This window comes from Alexandromys fortis, unplaced genomic scaffold (assembly GCF_014885135.2).
Source record: "Alexandromys fortis isolate MF-2015 unplaced genomic scaffold, M_Fortis_MF-2015_v1.1 scaffold_59, whole genome shotgun sequence".
Taxonomy (NCBI): Eukaryota; Metazoa; Chordata; class Mammalia; order Rodentia; family Cricetidae; genus Alexandromys; species Alexandromys fortis.
In genome coordinates this window covers 2,324,191-2,335,197 of record NW_026067943.1, presented here as the reverse complement: position 1 = coordinate 2,335,197, position 11,007 = coordinate 2,324,191, and the positions used below count along the sequence as shown (strand labels likewise).

The 11,007-nt window shown below is 40.0% G+C and overlaps 1 protein-coding gene across 3 annotated transcripts in view; it reads left to right on the top strand.

Moving 5' to 3' along the window:
- Positions 1–11,007, top strand: part of Rad18 (RAD18 E3 ubiquitin protein ligase) — an 89,319-nt gene that overhangs the window by 36,392 nt on the left and 41,920 nt on the right. For all 3 annotated transcript variants that reach the window (XM_050148476.1, XM_050148478.1, XM_050148477.1), the window contains one exon: positions 5,852–5,912. In XM_050148476.1, coding sequence (XP_050004433.1) covers positions 5,852–5,912 — 61 coding nt within the window. The remainder of the gene's footprint in view (positions 1–5,851; positions 5,913–11,007) is intronic.

The window sequence follows — 11,007 nt, the reverse complement described above, 5'->3', positions numbered from 1 at the left end:
GAAATTTTAATATAATATTCTTTTTTAAGATTGTATTTTTATTTATGTGTATATATACCGTGTGTGTGTGTGTGTGTGTGTGTGTGTGTGTGTGTGTGTGTGTGTATGTGTGTGTATGCCTGTCTTCCTGTGGAGGACAGACTAGGGTGTTGGATCTCCAGGAATTGGAGTTAGAGGCACTTGTGAGTTGACTGTTAAGGGTGCTGAGAACTAAGCTTAGTGTTGACAGAGGTTTCTGTCCTACCCAGTTTTACCATAATTCAGTTCCAAATAAATACACAAAGGTTTATATTAATTATAAACTGTTTGGCCTAGTAGCTCAGGCTTCTTATTGACTCATAACTTATATTAGCCCATAATACTTGTCTGTGTTAGTCACGTGGCTTGGTACCTTTTTTTGGCGAGGCATTTACATCTTGCTTACTCTGTGTCTGGCTTCTTTTGTGTCTGGGTGAGGACTGCAGACTGAGTCTTTACTCTTCCCAGAATTTCCCTGTTCTTGTTGCTCTGCCTCTACTTCCTGCCTGGTCACCCTGCCTATACTTCTTGCCTGGCTACTGGCCAATCAGCGTTTTATTAAAAATAATACAGGTGACAGGATAAAAGACCATTGTCCCATAGCAGCTTAGGTTTTCTAAAAGAGTGTCAAATGCTTCTGACTTTTAAGCTATCGCTTCAGCACCTTTAATGTAATAATTTTTCTCCTTTTTCTCCTCTTCTTCCTCTTTCTTATTTCTACTATATATATATACATATACATATACATATACATATTTTGAGATAAGGTCTCACTTTGTAGCTGGCCTGAAACTCACTGTATAGAACAGGCTGACCTCAAACTCACAGAGACCTATCTATCTGCCTCTGATTCCCAAGTACTAGGATCAAAGGTATGCGCAACAGCACTCTCAACTAATGTAATACTCTTTTTAAAAATTTTTATTTTAAAAATGTTTTCTCATTGAATATATTGATCACATACTTTTTCTTACCCCAGCTCCTCCTTACTTTTTAACCCACTCAACTTCATATTCTTTTCCTTCCTCTAATAACAACAAAAAATCCAAGAAGCACAACAAAAATCAGAAAAAACTAAAAGAAATAGAATAAAGCAAAAATTCGCAAAATAAAGTGCACCAAAAAACAACAACAACAAAAAAAAAAAAAACCCCAAAAAACATAGAGTCCATTTTGTGTTGGCCAACTACTGGGCATGAGACCTGCCCTGGAGTGTGGTTGATATACCCAGCAACACTCCATTAAAGAAACCTGATATTCCCTTTGCCAGCAGATTTCAATTACAAATAGCTTCTTGGTTAGGTGTGGGCCTTTGTGTTCACTTCCCCTTCTCAGTGCTGGGAATTTTGTCTGGTTTGAACTTGTGCAGGTCTTGTACCTGCTGTCCCAGTCTCTGAATTCATATGTGCATCCGTCCTGTTGTGTCTGGAAGACATTGTTTTTTTGGAGTCATTTATCGCCTCTGGCTCTGAAAATCTTTCCACTTCTCCCATATAGATCCTTGAACTTTGAGGGGAGGAGTTTGATAAAAATGTCCCATTTAGGGCTGAATGTTCCACAGTCTCTCATTCTCTGAACACTGTCCAGTTGTGAATCTTTTTGTTAATTACCGTCTACTACAAGAAGCTTTTCTGATGAAAATTGAATAATGCTCTGATATATGGGTATAGCAGTATGTCAGTAGGAATCATTTTACTGCTTTGTTCCGTTAACAGAATAATAGTAGGTTTTCCTTTATGTCCATGGCTAGTTTTTGACCTGACACAGGTATGGATTCCAGCTCATGGAATGGGCCTTAAATCCAATAAAATAAGAATAGTTGGTTATTCCTGTAACATTGTGCCAGAATATCTTGCAGGCAGGTGTCTGTTGTAGCTGAGTGATACTAATAATTACTTTTCTCCTCTGGTAGTATGCAAGAATATTTTCCAGTATCATGAACACTAGTCAGTAGGGGTAAATGTTGTGTGGGGCGGTGGGCTGCGTTCCCGCCCAGCTCCACACGGCTAGCTTTACCTGAAATAATTACACAGAAACTGTATTCTTTTAAACACTGCCTGGCCCATTAGTTCCAGCCTCTTATTGGCTAACTCTCACATCTCAATTAACCAATTTCTAATAATCTGTGTAACACCACGAGGTGGCTTACCAGGAAAGAGCTTAACGTGCTTCTCTCTCGGAGAGGAGAATCATGGTGAACTGCCTGACTCGGCTTCTTTCTCCCATCATTCTGTTCTGTCTACTCCACCTACCTAATTTTCTGTCCTATTAAAGGGCCAAGGCAGTCTCTTTATTAACCAATGAAATCAACACAAAACAGAAGACTCTCCCCCATCAGGTAAAGCTTCTAGTTGGGTACCAGCTCAGTTTCCCCATGTTTGATGACGTCAATAATAGGGCCTTACTATCAGGCTATAGAGAATAACCAATAACCTTGATAATAGCTTGTATTTGGAGGTATCTATGGGATATTTTTTGGCCATGATTCAACAAGATATAACCTATTTTTGTCACTGGAGGTTTTACTTGGTGACATAAAATGCCTAATTGGTGCATTGACTCCATTTAAATTTCTTTCATATATGTATATATTTTAGGAAGCTTCTATAGTAGTAGATTTCCATATGGCTTTTCAGAGAGCCTTTAGTGTTAGGTATCTGTAGTCGCATTTCAATTGTATTTTAATAACTAAAGCTTGCCTGAAGATCTGAGAGTAAAACAGCACCACTGGTAAGCCTTATAGACTAGGCAGCATCAACACACACCTTTAATCCCAGTAGACACACTAGTTTGCCATAGAAACCAGGTGGTAGTGGTACATGCCTTTAATCCCAGAACTAGAGAGGATAATAAGACGGGAAGAGACAGCTCACAGACACAGTCTCATTCTGAGATTCCTGGAGGCAGGATTGCCATTTTCAGACTTGAGGTTGAGGTAAGAGCCAACGGCTGGCTGCTTTGCTTTTTGGATCTTCAGGTTGAAACCTATATCAGTTTCTGAGCTTTTATTAATCATACTTGAGGTGTCCCTCTATATAATCCCTCCTTTATTCTGCCCTTCCATTCCCCTTCCTATTTCCTAATTTCTCCTTTATCCCTTTATAATACTGTATTCTATTTCCTTTCCCTTGGAACATTATACCCCTACCTGATCCCTTATTAGCTAACCTCTGAGATTATTCAAGTTGACATACACATGTCTAAAACTGACATCCATATACAAAAGGAAACATGAAATATTTTTCTTTTTAGATCTAGGTTACCTCGCTCAGGATGATTGATTCTAGCTCCATCTATTTACCTGCAAATTTCATTATTTTAGTTATCTTAGTAGATGAATAATCCCATTTCTCAATTGATGGAGATCTATGCTATCTGCAATTTATGGCTATTATGACTAGAGTCCCAATTAACATGGATGAGCAAGTACCTCTGTAGTAGAAAGTTGAGTTTTTTGGATATATACCCAAGATGGGTACAGCTGAATCTGGTAAATTGATTTTCAGCTTTTTGAGGTCTTCCACACTGATTTCCGTAGTGTCTGTACCAGTTTGCACTCCTACCAGCAGTGAATAAGTGTTCCCTTTCCCCGCATCTTCACTAGCAAGTATTATTATTTGTTTTTACTGTTTTGGGCCATTCTGACTGGGGTGAGACAGTGTCAAAATAGTTTTAATTTCCTTGATGGCTAAGGATGAACATTTTAAAAGTGTTTGTCAGCCATTTGTGTTTCATCTTTTGAAAATTAATTCTGCACCCCATTTTTAAATTGGGTTAACCCATTTGTTTTATTTGCAGAATTTTTTTTAGTTCTTTATGTATATATTCTAGATAACTAACTCTTTATCAGATTTCCTATTCTGTATGCTGACACTTCGCTCGAATGATGGTGTCTTTTGCTATACAGAAGCTTTTAGCTTTCTGAGGTTCCATTTATTACTGCCTGTTGTTGATGTCCTGTTTAGAAATTCTCTTCTTGTGCCAGCGAATTCAAGCCTATTCACTACTTTGTCTTCTTTAAGATACAGTGTATCTAGTCTCACATTGAGGTCCTTGATCCATTTTGAGTTGAATTTTGTACAGAGTGATGGCTATGGATCTATTTTTTTAAATATTTATTTATTCATTATGTATACAATATTCTGTCTGTGTGTATGTCTGCAGGCCAGAAGAGGGCACCAGACCCCATTACAGATGGTTGTGAGCCACCATGTGGTTGCTGGGAATTGAACTCAGGACCTTTGGAAGAGCAGGGAATGCTCTTAACCTCTGAGCCATCTTTCTAGCCCCCCTATGGATCTATTTTTATTCTTCTACATGCAGCTGTACAGTTTGACCAGTACTGTTTGTTGGAGATACTGTCTTTCCTTCAATGTGTATTTTCAGTTTCTTTGTCAAAAAGTAGGTGTCTGTAGGTGTGTGGAATTATGTCTGGGTCTTCAGTTCTATTCTGTTAATCAGTATGCCTTTTTATGTCAATACCATGTTTTTTAAATGATTGTAGCTCTATAATAATACAATTTGAAACCTGAGGTGGTGATACCTCCAGCAGTTCTTTTATAACTCAGAATTGTTTTAGCTATCCTGGGTTTTATGTATCTAATGTAATATTCTTAATACAGAACCACACTTTAATTGATGAACTAGACTTCAAGAATTAGAAAGGAGATTCATGCAAGTTTTCAAAGCAGAAAGAGGAAATGACATGTACAACTAAAAAATCAGATTTGCTTAAAATTTGACTTTGTTTTCTTAATATATCTTAATTTTTAACTAGTGTTTTTAGTAACAACAAAATAGTGGATTTCTTTATGGTGTTTCATACATTCATATCATTGTACTTTGCTCATATTCTCCCCTTCCTTTGTTCTGGCTCTCTTTCTCTACCAAATATTTATCCACACTATTTCATTTGAGAAACCTTATATATGCAGAAAGGTGGAAGGAAGGGTACTATTCTTTACTATCAGAGATTTATTACCTGACATGATTTTCCTCCATTTGTCTTCTAGATACAGGCTTATGTGTTTTGATTTGGAGTATTTTTTTCTCAACTATATGGAGTTGGATATAGATACTTTACACATTTTATTGGGATATTTTTATTTATGGGAAGAACAAAAACTTAAAATTTCTCTACAAATGAATCCCACCTTGGCCTGAAATCCACAGCTACTGCCAAACTACTCATTTATAACATGAACATTTGTCAAATAAATAAACATCTGAGGCTGTAGATGGCTTGGCAGGCAAAATCACATGCTGTATAAGCCTGAGAACTTGAGTTCAAATCTCCAGCACTCATGTAAAAAGTCAAATATGGCTGCATGTTCTCTAACTCCATTGCTGTGGGGAGTGGGGACAGGAGACTGCCACGACTGCTCACCAGCTTCGCTCCAGGTTCAGTGAGAAGCCCTGTCCCTGTCTCAAGAAAATAAGGCAGAGGATCTTCATATGTGCACGAGCATGCTCATCCATCCACACCTGCACATACACACATGCACACACACCAGGGCATATACAACCTCTCAGATTTCACTATAATATTGTTTAAAAAATGTATTTAATCATGGTGAGATTTCCTTCTTGATTGTTACTTGGTTTGAGGAAAAAGTTCCTTTTTTTGTTAACAAAAATAAAAACCTGCTGATGAGGAAGAAGTGATGAGTAAGACTGTGTTGTTCATGATAGTTGGAGGAAACGTGCAGGCTACTCAGAAGCGGATTGGCTTCCTCTGTTTTAAGCAACCACATTTGAAGTTTTGAAACTTGTTCATTGATTTCCATTTTTGTCATTTTGATGTAATTCTAAAGATTTTTTTAAATTATTTTAGGTCATGGTTTTTACAAAGGACCAGACAGAGAAGGAGATAGATGAAATTCACAGTAAATATCGTAAGTTGTGCAACATGTTCTTATTGTAAAGAGTTTAAGTTACTGTTTAACATCTTAGGTAATTAAAAAAATGTTTGATATTAATGTTCGGTATATTCTTTTTAGTGTTGCTTCAGAGACTGGGATTTAGTGGGTGTCTACTCAGCCTTTTGTATGTGGCACCTGTCTTAACATCTGTGACTAACATTCTGTTTTGAGTTTATTGTCACCAAGCACTTGGCAAACATGAGTTATTTCTCAGAAACCATTCTGTGAGAAGATGGGGCAGACATAGAAGCACTCAGGACTGTATCGAGTCTCAGGCCTGCAGTATCAGTTCTACTGTAAGGAGGTACAGCATTTCTGTGGCTTGGAGGTTTGTGTCAGAAATAGGTTTCCTTCTCTTGTTAGTTTCTCTCACACTTTATCATTTCCTTTTCTGTAAGTGGTCTACTTGTGTATCCTTGCCAGGCCACACCTTACTGTTTTTGTTAACTGGGTAGTTGTTATGTCTTAGTTACTTAGTTGATTGGTATTTATTTATTTTGAGACAGGATTGTTCTGTGTAGCCCTGTCTATTCTGGAGCTTTCTATGTAGATTTGGCTGGTTGGCTTTGAATCTACAGAGATCTGACTCCTCTATTTTTTAATTTTAATTTTGTTTTATTTTTGCAGCACTGAGGATTGAAATTCAAGGCCTTGCATGCAGTAGACTAGTATTCCTGGAAGGGTTACATCTCCAGTCTCAAACTGAATGAGGACTGAAATTCCTTATTCCTCTTGGTTCTGACAGTCTCTCTTTCTCATTGTCTCCACACTTCCCCTCTCTCTCCTCCCTCTTCTTCTCAGTCTCCTTCTCTCTTTCTCTGCCTTTCTTTATTGAGTTAAGGTCTTGCTCAGTAGCCCAAACTGTCCTCCGCCTTCCAAGTGCTGTGTATGAAGTGTGTGCCTCTACGCTAGTTGAGGGCCAGCAAACAGCACATAATGAATGTTGGTTAGTTCCATTGTGCTCAGGCAAAGTTTTCTTTCTTCTTTCCAATCTTACTTTGAAGGGCAGATTCAGCAGCAGGGAAGGAGACTGAAACACCCACATAGTCCCAGTTTGTTTTCTATGCTATGATAAACACCATGACCAAAAGCAACTCAAGAAGGAAAGTGTACTATCATGGAGGGAAGTCAGTGCAGGAACCCGGAGGCAGGAACTGATGCAGACTCTATGAAGGAATACTGCTGACCTTGCTCAGCCTGTTTTATTACATAACCCAGAACCTGCCCATGGGTGGCACTGCCTGCAGTAGACTGGGTCCTCCCATATCATTAATCAAGAAAATGCTCCACAGGCCTTCCTACAAACTAATGGGGCATTGTCTCAACCAAGGTTTCCTCTTTCCAAAGGACCCTAGCTTGTGTCAAGCTGACAAAAAACTACCCCTCCCTCCAGTAGCTATAGTTGGCTACTGTATGTGCCTGGTGGAGTACATGTGTAATATATTTGATCAGATTAACCCACTCATTTTCTTCTTAGCTGTTGCGTGTGACTCAATGAGTTTAATTAGGATTGTTCACAGCAGTGGGGGTAAGGGGTTATTTACAGGAGTGCTGGTACTTTTATCTTATCCTTTGTTTATATAACTGATGAAAAGCATAATTGCAAATAGATCTTCAGTGGGAGGGGAGTCATGTGTCCCTTGTCAGAATATTGACAGGGACACTGTTATGCCCATAATTGTAGCTGCTGTAAGTTCAAGAGTGCAGCCCTATGTAAGGTTGAGAAGACAGCTTTCCAGTGGTACAGATGTCCCTTTACAGCTGCTTGTTAAACAGTCACTCTCAATACTTTGAACCAATTTTGATTCTGCCATCCACTGCTGAGAGTAGCTTCTCTCTCCAAACTGATAAACACGAACATAAATAGTTAGAAAGCATTTTAATGGTCATAGCATGTTCATTTGGCAAAACAGCAATAATAGCTTCCTTACCACAGTCTGTGTACTCTCCAGCCACCAGCTTACAGTAATGAACATGGGTTTCCTCAAATCTAGTCTACTTGAGAGGTCAGAAATGTAGCAAAAAATATAAAATTTTGTCTCTCGCCAAAATGTAAAAATAAGTATACAGTTCTAGTTCTACTTTTAGACAGATGGCATAACGGATTTGACTGACTTTCCTCCCTCCAAAAAAAAATTGATCTGATGAAATATATGTTAAGGTTTGTCTTAGATGTTGGCAAACAGGTAGCACAGGACTGAGAGGGAAACAAGACAGAAAGCACCACAGTCTGATAGCAGTTTTCAGATACTATGATGTGGAACCTGTTGCTACCACTGAGCTAAGACAGATATCATAGTTCTTGGAAGCCAAGGTAGCCAGAATTTGTGGTACAGTACCAGTGAGAAGGCAACTGTGGAGAGAAGACAGCTCCAAAGATCTGTGAAAGAAGCTGGTTACTCCTGGCTGTTTGAAAGAACAAGGCAGAACAGTTTCTGGGGTCCACACAGGAAGACGAGTGACTTGTATCACTATCAGACCAGGCAGGAAAGCTTCATGAAATATGGAACCTCAAGAATTCTCAGATATTGTCTCAATAGCAAAGTCAGATCACCTGCCTGTGTTAAGGCTTCTGTTGCTGTGCTAAATACCATGAACAAAAGCAACCCGGGGAGAAAAGAGTCTATTATCATCTTACTACTTGCAGTCTATGGTCTAGGAAAGTCAGGGCAGGAATTCCAAGCAGGAGTTGATGCAGAGGCCACTGAAGAGTGTGGCCTCTTTCTCCTCATGTCTGCCTTTTAAAAGCAACCCAGGACCACCAGCCCAGCAGTGGCACCACCTTCAGTGAGCTGGGCCCTTCCACATTAGTCATCAATCAAGAAAATGTCCCTCAAACAAGCCCACAGGCCAGTCTGGTGGGAACATTTTTTCAATTGAGATTCCCTCTTCCCAAATGACTCTAGTTTGTGTCTAATGGACATAAAGCTAGGAGCACATCAATCACCCCAGAGCCAGGGAATAAGCAATTTAGACTCTTCATGCTGTGTATGCTTTCCCATATCTTGTTTACTTTTTGTATTATTTTAATTGTGTTATTTTAAGTGTATGGCTATTTTGCCCACATGCATATTCGTGCATCGTGTGCAACCTGCAGAGGCCAGAAGAGGGGGACTGATCTTCTGGAACAGGAGTTACGTACAGTTCTGAGTCATCAGAAGAGGTAGGAATTAGGAAACTGTCACGCTCACAGTGTCACATGTAACTTTCCTAACATTCTAATATTTACTGAAAAGTCTTAATTTTCTCTTTGGCAGAAAATACTTTTGTTTGTTTTCCTTTACATTCCTGTCCTGTCATTCACTTTTGAGTCTATGTGTACCAGAACTCAAATCTGAGGACCACACTTTGTTGTACTTTCACTTAAAAATGATATCCTAAGCCAGGTATGGTAGCAATCAGGAAGCTGAGGCATGAGATTATATGTTTGAGGCTATCCTGATATACATTCTAGGACCTGCTTCCAAAAGAAAAAAAGGTAATTGTGTTGGCCTATAGTTCATGATTCTAGAGAAGCTAAGTAACAAGGTGAACCCTAAGAAAGATAATCAGATCCACCTGGAAAGGCGAAATAGACATCGTCTGACAAAATTGGTAGCATGTAGGTGGAGGGAGTAGGGAGGGCAGAAGAGGAAGAGGAGGAGAAAAGGGGAAGGGGGAGAGAAACTTGTGGGAACAGGATAGTTGAGATGGAGGAAGGACAGAGATGAGAGCAAGTAAAGAGATATTTTGGTTGAGGGAGCCATTATGGGGCTAGCAAGAAACCTGGCACTAGAGAAATTACCAGGAATCTAGAAGGATGACCCCAGCTAAGACCCTAAGCAATAGAGGAGAGGGGGCCCGAACTGGCTTTGCCCTGTAGTCAGACTGATGAATATCTTAAATATCACCATAGAACTTTCATTCAGATTGAAACAGAGACCTGCATCGGAGCACTGAACTGACCTCCCAAAGTCCAGTTGAAGAGTGGGAGAAGTGAGAATATGAGCAAAGAGGTCAAGACGGTGATGGGGATACCCACTGGAACAGTTTGCCTGAGCTAATGGGAGCCAGACAGGGAAGGAAGCAGCATAGGACCAAACTAGACCCTCTGAATGTGGATGACAATTGTATGGCTGGGGCAGACTGCAGGGCCACTGGAAGTGACACCAGGATTTATCCCTACTGCTTGTACTGGCTTTTTAGAACCCATTCTCTTTGGATGGATATCTTGCTCACCCTAGATACAGTAGGAAGGACCTTGGATCGTCCCCAAAGCGATGTGTCTTACCTTCTCTGAGGAGTGAATGGGAGGGGTGTTGGGGGAAGGTAGGAGGAATAGGAAGGAGGAGGGGAGGGAATGTGGCTGCCTTTTGCCCTTGTCCCAAGAGTTTGCCTGAGGCTGAAGTGAAGAGTTTTGGATAATTTCGTTGACAGAGAAAATCTCAAAACAGCCTAATATAGACTCTGTTGTATGGTTATTAGTGGTAACTCTAAAGTTCTATAGTAAAAAGGAACAAACTGAGAAGTGTAAATTACAAAATGTTAAATTTGAGGAGAAAAAGGAGTATCAGAAAATGGAGTAGAGCTAAATCCTGTGTTCAAGGAGATAAACAGATTAAGAATTGGAATAAAGGGAGTGGTGAACTCAGGACAAGATCCCACTCAGCTAAATTTCCAATCTGTGGAAAGGAATTAAGGAAAAGCTTGAAGCCTTTAATCCCAACACTCCAGAGGCAGAGGCTGGTAATCTCCGAGTTTGAGGCCAGCCTGGTCTACAGAGCAAGTTCCAGAAGAGCCGAGATTAGGCAGTGAAGGTAACCATCAAAAGCAGAAAGCTGGTAAATTTGTAATTGAATGAGGGGGCCATGTTCCAGCTTTAGCAAGCAGCAGAACTTGTCACCTTCAGCTATGTGATTCTGACTTTAAAGTCAAGGAGTACTAAAGAAAGTCCCTGAGGCCAGGCATCTGTCAGGGGTGACCCTGAAAGGAGGTGCAGCTAGGCCATTGTGTGAAACTTCTGACACCAGGTTCAGGTGGTGGTGGTGGTTGTTCCTCCTCCTCCTCCTCCTCCTCCTCCTCCTCCTCC